Source organism: Brassica oleracea, chromosome C4, assembly GCF_000695525.1.
Source record: "Brassica oleracea var. oleracea cultivar TO1000 chromosome C4, BOL, whole genome shotgun sequence".
Taxonomy (NCBI): domain Eukaryota; kingdom Viridiplantae; phylum Streptophyta; class Magnoliopsida; order Brassicales; family Brassicaceae; genus Brassica; species Brassica oleracea.
Genome location: NC_027751.1, coordinates 24,963,851 through 24,976,768, shown reverse-complemented (window position 1 = coordinate 24,976,768; position 12,918 = coordinate 24,963,851). Strand labels below are relative to the sequence as shown.

At 38.3% G+C, this 12,918-nt stretch overlaps 1 protein-coding gene across 1 annotated transcript; it reads right to left on the bottom strand.

Annotated features, from left to right (window-relative positions):
* Positions 1–1,798: 1,798 nt before the first annotated feature.
* LOC106340573 lies at positions 1,799–7,723 on the bottom strand. The gene is made up of 2 exons (XM_013779427.1): positions 7,229–7,723; positions 1,799–2,551 (listed from the first exon to the last, which is right to left on the bottom strand). The coding sequence occupies exons 1-2, from the start codon at positions 7,506–7,508 to the stop codon at positions 2,136–2,138; spliced, it is 696 nt and encodes a 231-aa protein (XP_013634881.1). The 5' UTR covers positions 7,509–7,723; the 3' UTR covers positions 1,799–2,135.
* Positions 7,724–12,918: the final 5,195 nt, after the last annotated feature.

Below are 12,918 nucleotides of genomic sequence, written 5' to 3'. Positions count from 1 at the left end.
CTATATAATTTATAAGATTTTTTAGAAATCTTATATATTAAATAGATTAACTTAAATAGTCAAATAGAAGTAATTGATGAAATAGACCTAGTATGATTTTTATGGTATTTCTTTTAATAAAGAAGATATAGAATATAATTATAAAATTTGAAAAATAGCATACACTTTTATTTTATCTTGTTTCATAATAAAATTTTATTTAAATTAATGTATAATAGTATATATTATTAATTACGAAATTAATCAATGGTATTAATTTAAATAAAATATTTTAAATTTTTACAAAGATTTTGTTAGATTTTTTCTCAACATTTTGTTATAACTAAAAATAAAATTTAAATTTACAGTTAAAATTGATTTATTATAATATCTTTATATATTGAATAGATTAATATAAATAATTAAATAAATGTAATTAATGAAATGAACCTAAATATGGTTAGTATAACTTTTTATGGTAGATAAAAATGGTACTTCTCTTTTAATAGAGAAGAAGACATTTTCTTGAATAATCTGAATTTCTAGAGTGAATAAGGCAAATAAAAATTTCAAAAAGATTATGTGTTAGTTTTTTGTTTAACTTTTTGTTTTGAGTCATATTTAAAAAGAACCTTATTTTAAAAGTTATACTAACCTTATTTAGGTCTATTTCATTAATTACATTAAAATTAGTAATAAACTAGTAATTAAAATTCTTTTCTGTTTATGAGATGTTTTTGTTAAGAATTTTTTTATTGAAAACAGATTAAATTATCAATTAAATATGGGAAATGGTTGGCTAGGGATAGGGAGAGTGAGAGAGAGAGAGAGAGAGAGAGAGAGAGAGAGAGTCCTAGATCCTGGGGCAAATGACAGTTGGGACATGCTGTCGCCATTATCGCACCATCCATCCATCATCCAATGTTGTTATTTATTATTTATTGAATAAAATGGCCTGCCTTTTATTTCACCACTAGCCTCCTTGATTGTGACTTATCGTTTCTACATACATTCAAATAATATTTTGCTTTTTCCTTTTTTCCTTATTGCTTTCCTTTTCCTCTCCCATAATATGGTCGCCGTATGTAACATATGATACTAGATTTTATTAACACGAATGTCGCCTCTCCAAACACATTCAAGTATTTATAAACAAAAAGAAGACACCATATAGTTATTTTTTTGTTCACTCACCATATAGTTCATTTACCTTCAGAATATCATTGATATCCCACATGCACAACTTTGTCGAGAAATCCACTCTTTCTGTACGTAGTAATTCAAAATCTCTCTTCGATTTTGTATTCATGCAAAGCGATCTATCATCAGTACATTGTAAATCATAAATCATCTACATTATAGAGGAGAATAGTAAATTAATCTGCGAAAATCATTGCCTCTTCTTAGCATATAAAGTTCTTGTTTTTAGCATAAGTTCATTGGCTAGGTCTTTTTGTTAATTTCCTCATATTTTAAGAAATGTAAACCGTGGTTAAGATGAACTGGTGAATTAATTGAAACATAAAAATTTGAAATGAAGAATACATACCCTGGTGGAAAAAGGAGGATTAATGATAATGGTGGATGGCCTAGAGAAAAGAAGCAAGTAGACATTAAAAAGAGTTATGTGCAATGCAAAGCATATGTTTACTCTATTTATAAAGAAGTGGTCCTTGCCCTATCATCTTTTCTTTTAATACTCATTTCAAATACCTAGCTCCATTCGTACTCTTTCATATAGCCAACCCCTACCATATTACTCTCAACCTTTTTTAATAACCGAATAATTTCTTCTTTTTTTTGAACACCAATACTTATATTAAAATTAAATATCCGATGGGCTAAGCCGGTTACAACCTCGGAGATACTCGACACTAAGCAGATAAGCTAACATAATTAAAACATAATGGAAGATAGAGATGGCTAAGGAGAGAAGAAACCCGTAGAAAATCTTCACTTGTAATCCTAAAACCCACGTTCTAAAGAACACAAAAAAATTGAAATCGACGTTGAAGTGAGAACGGTTGAAAACCGTCTCTGAAGATGCTTGGATCTCCCGACGTTGCAATGAGGTGCGGAGAGGCTGCCGGAGTAGGACTACACACAGAGTCGTCGACGGTACATCCTCATGAGTTGAGGTCCAGGTCCATGATATCTTAAAGTGCTGTGGTGGTGGATGAGTGCGCTTGGAGGCTTTGCTGATGAGTTCTTAGCAACCAGATAATGGGCCAAACACATATGGCCAAGCCCAAGAAGTTCCGGATCTGTGCAAGTCCAGCTCGTGTAACAAGGGGGCTGCATGAGGCGACGGGAAGACGGAGGGGAGATGCGCCGGCCTTTGGAGAGATGCGGTAATTGATTGTCGGTGGAGGTAGAGAAGCAGTGCAGAGGAGAGTTGACGGTTCCAGATTCCAAGCAGGTGACGATCCAAAATGACGCGGCTCCATCGTTGGAGCGTGAACAGCAGCAATGAAGGCTGCGGTGTTATCGTCGACAGGCGTACCGGCGAACCAGTTCGAGGAGTAGCAGTGTGCTGCGATGTCGGATCTGGAACATAGCGGAGGAGACCTCCCTATTGTTCTGATCACACGATATTAGAGACCAATGTATATAAGAAATCCTTCCTTATTAACTTAGGAAAATCACTCAAAACCTAAGCTCTCACAAATCAATCTCTAAACTCACACATTAATGGCACATCTCTCCATTCTCTTATATAGAGACTTTTATATTCCTAAACACACTAGGTATATCTTATTTAGATAACTCCTAAATAAGATGTGTTTCCTAATCAATCTAGTTTTAAGTTAGCTAGTGGATTAAGCTACTTTCAAGATTATCCTCAACATTCTCCCATTTAATCTTGAAGTCACCATCTTTCAAATCTTGAATTCCAACAAGCTCTCTCATCTCTTTGAACTTGATTCTCCCTAAAGCTTTCGTTAGTATATCCGCCTTCTGCAAGTTGCCTGCGATGTGCTCTACCTCGACTTGATTGTTGTCGACACATTCCCTGATAAAATGGTATCGCTTATGTATATGTTTGCTTCGACCATGGAATACAGGATTCTTGGTGAGAGCTATCGCAGACTTATTGTCTAGCCTTATCACCACTTTCTTGCTTTCTTTCTCTAAGATTTCTCCAAGGAGTTCTTGCAACCATATGGCTTGTTTTGCTGCTTCGGTGGCTGCCATGAATTCGGCTTCACAGGATGAGAGGGCAACAGTCTCTTGCTTTGATGAACACCAAGTGATCAGGCACTCATTTAGATAGAACAGGTGTCCCGTTGTGCTTCTTCCATCGTCGAGGTCCACGTTATGGGATGAATCAGAGTATCCAATCAGTTCTGATTGATCCGTCCTCATGAATCTAAGTCCATACGCAAATGTACCTTTCAGATATCTTAGCATTTGCTTCAGAGCGGCCTGATGACTCTCCTTTGGCTCGTGCATATACGTACTTAAGACTCCCACAGAGTATGACATATCTGGTCGGGTATGAAGTAGATAGCGCAAACACCCAATAATTCTCCTAAACTCCTTTTCATCTATATTTCGTTCTTCTGGAGCTTTGGAAAGCTGTAAACCGGCATCCATAGGTATTTGTACTGCATTGCAATCAGCCATCTTGGTCTCGTCTAATATTTTCTTGGCATAGCTTTCTTGTTTCAGAGTAATACCACCTTTGAACTGAAGTACTTCAATTCCCAAGTAGTACGTCAATAGACCAAGGTCACTCATATCAAACCTAGAGGACATTCCTGCTTTGAACTCGTTGATCATGGTTACCTTTGAGCCGGTGATGAGAAGGTCATCCACGTAGACTGCTACTAGTAGAAGCTCATCTCCCTCACGCTTCCGGTATAGTGAAGGTTCCTTGCTGCATCTCACGAACTCAAGCTCCTCAAGTACTTGATTTAACTTCTCATTCCAGGCTCTTGGAGCTTGTTTTAAACCGTATAATGCCTTCTTAAGTCTATAAACCTTTCCTTCACTCCCCTTGACTTCAAATCCTTCCGGTTGCGAGACGTACACAGTCTCTTTGAGGTCACCGTTTAAGAATGCTGTTTTGACATCAAGGTGATGTACTTCCCATCCTCTAGAAGCTGCTAGACCGAGGATGAATCTTACTGTCTCTATGCGTGCGACGGGGGCAAACACCTCCTCATAATCGATGCCATGCCTTTGTATATATCCCTTTGCAACCAATCTTGATTTGTGTTTGTTTATACTCCCATCAGAATTCCTTTTGATCTTAAAAATCCACTTAAGTCCAATAGCTTTTGCTCCTTGAGGGAGATCAACCAATTCCTAAGTGTTGTTTTTTACTATCGAGTTGATCTCTTCTTTGCACGCATCCTTCCACACTTGTTTTTCAATGGCTTCGCTAAAATCCCATGGCTCATCGTTTATGAGCAGCAGAAGTTTGTCACCTTCAATGTCAGCTAGGTACACATAGTCATCTAAGTAGCTTGGCTTCCTTGTGACTCTCGTTGATCTTCTCACCAATTCTTGAACTTGCTCTGTATCTGAGACAGAGGACTCCTTTTCTTCATCTGTTTCTTTAAGGCGAGAATCAGAATTATGGCTCTTATCTTGTACTTCTTCCTCTTCCTCTTCTCCTCGTATTCCATTGTTACCATGTTCTCCAAACGAGACTTTGAACATGCCAGGTTGATCTTCAGAGTTGTTATTGGTCGATACATCCCACTTCCATCCTTTGTCCTCTGCAAAGACAACATCCCTGCTTACAACTACCTTCCGAGTGTTAGGATCAAATAATCTGTATGCCTTTGATCCAGGCTCTATTCCTAGGTGAACCAGAGTTCTTGTTCTGTCATCAAGTTTCTTCAGCTGATGGCTATCATACTTTGCGAACCCTAGGCACCCAAACACTCGTATGTGTTCAACAGTAGGTTTCTTTCCCTTTAGAGCTTCGTATGGAGTCTGTGTTACCAAGACCCTCGTGGCAATACGATTAATTAAATAGGTAGAATGTCGAACTCCTTCTCCCCAAAGGTAGTTGGGGACATTCATGTGTTTTAAGATGCTTCTTGTCATCTCCATCAGTGTTCTGTTCCGACGTTCCACCACTCCATTTTGCTGAGGTGAGTATGGTGCCGTAAGGTGTCTATTGATTCCTGTAGCTTCGCAAAATGCATTGAACTCTGTAGATGTAAACTCTCCTCCCCTGTCGGTTCGGAAGGTTTTAATAGTCTCCCTTGTTTCTCCTTCCACCATTGTTTTAAACCTTTTAAACTTCTCGAAAGCCTCACTTTTTTCTTGCAGCAAGATGGACCACATGTATCGACTATAATCATCAATAAGCACAAAGATATATCTACTTCTTCCTGCAGTTGATGGCGATATAGGACCACATAAGTCTCCATGAACAAGCTCGAGCTTCTTGGTAGCACGGAAAGATGTTGCAGCGGGGAATGAATTCCTTGTTTGTTTGCCAAGTAAACACGCAGTACATATCTCGCTCTCAACGTTTAGTTTTGGTATACCTCGGACAAGTTGATTCTTCACCATTGACTTCATTGTGGTTCCTCCAATATGACCTAAGCGTGCGTGCCAAACACTGTACTCCGTTTTAGTGGATACCTGGAAGCATTCTGTATGAACAATGTCCATAAGAACTTTGTATAGTCGATTTAGTGATCTCTTTGCTTTGGCGATGAGGTTTCCTTCTTTATCATGGAGTGTCAGATATTCTTCTTTCATTCTTACTTCACATCCAGCTTCCGTCGCTTGACCAAGGCTAATGATATTGCTTTTGAGGTCCGGTATGAAGTAGACGTCAGCAAGAACTTTCTGTTCTCCGTTTTGGCTTACGAACAGTATAGATCCTTTACCTTTAATATCAACTCGTGAATCATCTCCAAAGTGAACCTTCCTAGTAATACTTTCATCAATAGTTTTGAAGTAATCTCGCACACCCGTCATGTGATTGCTCGCACCATTGTCTAAATACCACACTCTGTTGCTATCAGTACTTGTCTCGAACTCTTTTGGCTTGACGTTTTTTTCGTTAAGAAACACAATCTCATGCATAAGCAGACCATCAGCTTCGTGTGTTTCATCATTCTTGGTTTCATATGCCTCCTGTAGCTTTAACAACCTGTCAGGACAGCTTGAAGCAAAATGTCCAAGCTTATCACACCTGAAACACGTAACCTTTGAGTAATCTATCTCTCTGTATGATCTCCCACGACCGCGTCTACCGTATGATCTTCCTCCTCGGCCTCTGCCTCTGTACTCTCCATAATATTGTCCGTTTGTTGACTCTGAGGTAGCATACATGAGTTTAGTTTGGTCGTTTTGACTATCATCTTCATCATCACATATTCTTTCCTCATACGCTTTCAAACGTCCTACTATGTCTTCAAAGCTTGTAATCTTTAGATCAAGGACTTGTTCCAACGAAGCTACCATAAGTATATATTTCTTTCTAGGTAAACTCTTGAGAAACTTCTTAACAAGTTTAGTTTCCTCAATAGTTTCACCCAAAGCAGCTGATTTTGATGATATCTCGGATAGCTTGCCGAAGAAGTCATCGATTGATTCATTGTTTTTCATCTTTAAGCGGTCAAACTCAGCCATTAGAGTTTGCAACCTTGCCTCCCGGACTCTGTCTGCTCCTAGATGTCGAGCCTTGATCGCATCCCAGACTTGTTTTGCCGAGATAAGCTCTCCCAACTGGAGAATAAGGGCTTCAGGTATGGATTGGAAGAGTAATGCAATCGCTATGTCGTTTTTCTCACTTTCTGTCGACTCAGTTTCGACGAACTCCCATGCTTTGTGAACCTTAAGAAGTATCTTCATCTTGATCGCCCATACTGTATAATTTGTTGACGTTAGCATAGGGCAGCTGATCGTGGAAGAGGATATCTCCTTAGGTTTGTTGACGATGGCTGATAAATCACCCATAGTTGTAGTTCTTTCTTTTGCTGGCTCTGATACCAATTATTGTTCTGATCACACGATATTAGAGACCAATGTATATAAGAAATCCTTCCTTATTAACTTAGGAAAATCACTCAAAACCTAAGCTCTCACAAATCAATCTCTAAACTCACACATTAATGGCACATCTCTCCATTCTCTTATATAGAGACTTTTATATTCCTAAACACACTAGGTATATCTTATTTAGATAACTCCTAAATAAGATGTGTTTCCTAATCAATCTAGTTTTAAGTTAGCTAGTGGATTAAGCTACTTTCAAGATTATCCTCAACACTCCCCGCTTGGTCGTTCTCGAGCACATTGAAGATGATTGAGCGAGCTACCCGGTAGATTCCGGAACAGAGCACATTTCCGAAGGCTGCGGAGGTCATCTTCGGCGGATTTGAGTATAGATCCAGAGCAGGTGTTGAATAACCGGTAGGGCAGAGTGCAAATGATGGGCCTTTCGGGCTTGTCGTCGGAGATACGATGAACCAGAGAGAGAGAGAGACACCGATAGGGTTGGTTCTAAGCCTCGTCTCGTCCATCTCCGTCGAGGGACACAGCAGAGCTTCCATCCACCAAGCAGTCGCAGTTTCGTGAGCGGAAGGAAGCAAGTGAACAAGTGTGAACAGACCATGGTGATGAAGAAGAGCGAGAGATTCAAAAGTGAGTTCCAGCGCCGGTTCAGTTCTAATTTAAATCTTGATTGATAAAGGGAAATTTGTAGAATATAAATAGAATTCTAGATACTCTTTGGCTACACTGGAATCACACATAAACATTTAATCATTTTCATCATTTGAAAAGGGCGACGCTACGACGTCTCCTTTCAGTTTCCTTCATTTCTACAAATAAAATTTAATCATTTTCATCATTTAAAGAAATCCCACTGCCGAGACGAATAGAGTATTATTTGGACCGATTAGCTATTGTGAGTAATTTAATAATGTGATTTTATTTTGGGTGTGTAATCCAGTGTATCATGAATTAAAATAAAGGAAAATGGGCGAGGATGTATTATACTAATCTAAATTAATACGTATAGCAGAGATATGTTTATTTAGTCTTTGGTGAACAACCATCAAATAAACTAAAAAATAGTTAACAGTTTGTTGCCTGAAATTTTGTGACCACGCAGTTATGTGGTGTGAGATGAGAGTTTGGACCATATTCGATCAATGTTGTTTCACCTACTCTTTAATTATTTTTAAAAAATAAAAGTAGAACATAAACATGAACGTTATAACCTTTGTTTAATAAATCAACAAGCCTTAATCAAGAATTAACTCAATTAAGTATTTTTCTTCCTTGATTAACCCGAGAGACATGAATGGTGCTTCGTCTCATTCAGGACCACTTACCACGTACGTAAATAACGGTAAGATTTTAATACGACTTTACGTGAAAAAAAACTTAAACAAGCTTTAATGTTTTTATCAGGAGGAGTCATGTGATGCCTACATTTCTAGTTCTAGAATAAGATGTGTATTACGTAGTAATGTTTACGTGATGTCGGTCTAAATAATGAGATGTATACAAAATTAAAATTGTACTATTCGATTTTGTATTTCATTTTAAAATTGTATAACATTCAACAAAATCCTATTTGTTATAAATCATATAGTATAGTGGATGTCCATAACCGGTCCGGTTCATAACCGGCTCAATGCTAGAAAGAAAGAGAGTCGACCGTGAGGAGAAAGAGAGAGAGTCGACCGTGAGAAGAGAGAGAAAGAGAATCGGCATCTTGACTTTTACTTATTAGTTTATGATTTGTATTATTTTCATATTTGTATTTTCTTTCTTTAGTCTTTCCATTATTCTATGACGGTGTAAATCCCTATATATAAAGGGCTCCATATGCTTATGAATAATGATAAAAACAAGAATACAAAGATTATATTCTCTAGTTTCACAACACGTTATCAGCACGATATAATCTAAATCCCTAAGCCAAAACAAACCGCCTAAAACCCTAACCCTAATCGGCGAACCATCCTAATCTCGATCGTGAAACCTTACATCCCGATCCTTGTTTGCAATCTGTTCCCGATCAGCTTCAGCTTAAGGCGTTCCTGATCCTAGCTCAGACGATCTCGGCTTGTTCAACCACAGATCGCAAACAAGACGATCTCAGACAGCTCGCGGACAGCTCGCAACCCGATCAGCACGTTGGACAGCTCGCGTTCCCGATCTCAGCAATCAGACAGCTCGCAACAACATCAGCTCGCGTTCCGATCAGTTCCAGCTCGCGGTTCATCTCTTTGGTGGTCTATTCAACCCTACTTGAGGTTAAGGTAATTCGAAACCTTAAAGAGAACCCATAATCGAATTTGATTGTTTGATAAGAATCGATTCCATAAAAACTACAAACCCTAATAGTATGATCTAATGTTGAAATCAAAACCATAGGGTAATAGATCAAAACCCCAATGAGTAAATCGAAGCTCATAATCATAAGTTCGATACCCCAAACCCTAATCGAGATTGATTGTTTGATCAATTTAAATCGAAATCTTCATGGTTTTGAATCTCAAAACCCCAATGATCTAAGATCAAAATCGAAACCCTAATATCCACAATCCTAGCCGCATACATGCTTATTGCATGAATGCATGTAATCAATTTTATTTAAAACCCTAATACTAAAACACATTCGATTTTATAAACCCTAATTCGAAATCATTGATTGATTGAATGAATTAAAACGAACCCTAATCTAATGCTTTGAATCGAAATTGATTGTTTGAATGATTGTATGTTTGGATATAGTATGCTAGCCTTGATTAATTAAAACCGTATTGAATTTGATCACATAGAAATCGATTGCTAGGATTGATAATCTCATTCTTGAATGTGGTTGTTTGAATTGATAAAACCGATTAAAAGATTTTCAAATTGAAGTTGTATTGATTGTTTGATCGAAACTCTAATGTCTTGAAATTAAAATCAAATACTATCTTGTTTGATTGATTAAAACCGAATGCTTGAATTGAAATAGAAATCGCTTGCTAGATTAAATGATTTATGCATTCTCGTCTTGATAATAATCCGGCTAGTATTGATAGTTTTCATACAATCTCGAATGAACCCTAATTGATGCATTGCTCGACTGTTTGATTGCAATTATACATTGAACTCTTAGAAAACTGTTTGCTAAGATTGAAAACGAATGACATTGATTTCATTGAAACCGTTTGCTAAGATTGTAGTCGTGCGGCTTGTTTGCATCATGCATGCATAATAGTACGAACTGATTGCATGATCTGAATGCTAAGATTGAACATGTATGCATCATATACGAATGACCTATTTGCATCATACTTAGAATCCGGATTGCTTGACCATATTGATTGCATTCACTTGAACACCTTTAAATATAAATTATGAAACATATGATTTCAGATGTCGAAAATCAACAACTTAGATTTTGCTGCCCTAAGTCTCTCTGGAGATAATTACTTGCAATGGGCACTTGATGCTAAGATCATCTTAAAATCTAAGGGACTTGGTGAATGTATCACCGAGGACAATAATGCAAGTGAGAAAGATAGATACAGTGCGATATTAATTATACGCCATCATCTTATTGAGAGTGTCAAAAATCAGTATTTGACTATTGAGAATCCTCTAGACCTTTGGACAGAGTTGAAAACGAGATATGATTACCAGAGAACAGTGTTATTACCAAAGGCTATGTATGATTGGAGGAATCTCAGAATCCAGAACTTTAAGTCCATGGACGAATATAACTCGGCCCTGTTTAAAATAGTTTCAAAGTTGAAACTTTGTGATGAGGATATAACGGATAAGGATATGCTTGAGAAAACCTTTTCCACTTTCCATACAAGTAATGTGTTGTTACAACAACAGTACCGTGAGAAGGGCTTCTCTACTTATGCTAATCTGATCTCTTGTCTCTTGCTCGCTGAGCAGAACAATGAGATGTTGATGAGAAATAGTGAATTGAGACCTCCGGAACAAACCCATTACCTGAGACACATGCGACCGTAGAGGCTAAGAAAGAGTCGAACCATGTTCAGAGTGATAGCCAACACGGCCGTGGTCGTGGAAAGTGGCATGGATGTGGTCGAGGCCGTAACTCGTTTGGTCGAGGCCGAGGCAACTCATATGGCCGGGGCACCTATGGAGGCCATGGACATGGCCGAGGCCGTGGTACATCATAGATGTGGTATGGATAATCATTGGGCTAAGACATGTAGGACTCCCAAACATCTCGTTGACCTCTACAAAGAGAGTTTGAAAGGGAAGAATCCTGAAGCTCATATGACTTATCAAGATGGTGAAGATGATTTCAATCATGAACGAGACGATCTTATGGATTATGAAACTTCAGATTGTTTAAAAGAATGAAGTTGAATTCGACATCTATGTTTTCGTGTTCTTTGCTTTATGTTTTCTATGTTTTGATTGCTTTGAACTTATTTTATTAATGAATGAAAGTTTTTATATGAAGTCTCTAAAGTATCATTCCGGGTATAGCCAACCTCATAGAGGGCTACGGCCAGGCTAACACCCTGTTGCCTAAGGGTACGAATCTAGAGATATCTGATGCATTGTATTCACCCAACTCTAAGAGAAGCCTATTGAGCTTTAAAGAGATTCGAATGAATGGCTTTCATATTGAGACTAAGGGCGAGAGAAACAAAGAGTTCCTTCAGATCATAGAGATCGGCCATGGCTATAAGAAAGTCCTAGAGTCTATACATGCGCTCTCTACTGGCCTTTTACTATGCTAAGGTCGGAATGATAGAGACCAATGCTGGTGAGTTCACGTCCCAAGCATTTAATGATTATTGTATGTCCATGGAGGTAAGTGTGGAACACTATGTGGCACATGTACATACACAGAACGGCTTGGCCGAATCATTCATAAAACGAATTCAGCTAATAGCTAGACAATTGCTTATGAGGTCCAAGCTTCCGGCCACAGCTTGGGGACACGCGGTCTTGCACGCGGCCGAACTGATTCGTATCAGACCGTCTAGTGAACATAAATTCTCCCCATCACAATTGCTTACGGGTCATGAGCCAGACATATCCCATCTTAAGACATTTGGCTGTGCCGTCTATGTACCAATTGATCCACCACAGAGAACAAAGATGAGACCTCAAAGGAGGATGGGAATATATGCTGGATATGATTCCCCCATGATTCTAAAATACATTGAGCCAACTACTGGTGATTTATTTAAGGCCAGGTATACGGATTGTCACTTTGATGAATCTGAACATCCAACATTAGGGGGAGATAGCAATATGTTGGTAAAAAAAGATTACATGGAATCAAACATTCTTATCTTGGTAAGCTCGTCGGACTCAGGAATGTGATTTAGAAGTCCAGAAGACTATACATTTACAAAAGCTAGCTAATCAATTGCCAGATTCCTTTGCTGACCCGAAAAGAGTGACTAAGTCATATATACCAGTTGCTAATGCACCAATCAGAATTGATGTTCAAGAGAGACACAATCAAGTTGCTACAGAGTCTAGACAACGTTTGAAACGTGGTAGACCAATAGGTTCCAAAGATAAGAACTCTCGAAAAACTAAGAAAGGTGCAAAGAATGAAACCGAGGTTGTTGAAACCCTAAACACGGCCGCAGCCATTCCTAAATCCCGGGACTAAACCGCGGCCGATCCCAAAACCCTAATAGCGATCGCGGCCGATCATGAATGCTTGGATGCAGCTGGCCCTGATATATCTAATCATGATTCTTGGGACGCCAAGATTCAAGGTACTGAAGGCCCTGATAATAATGAGATCTCAATAAATTATGTCTTGTCTGGGATACAATGGAACAGAAAGAATGTCGACATTGATGATATATTTGCATACAAGGTAGCACTTGAACTTATGGATTTGAATGAGGATCATGAACCCACGTCTATTTATGAGTGCACTCAACGATCAGATTGGATCAAATGGAAAGAAGCTATAAACGTGGAGTTAAACTCTTTAAA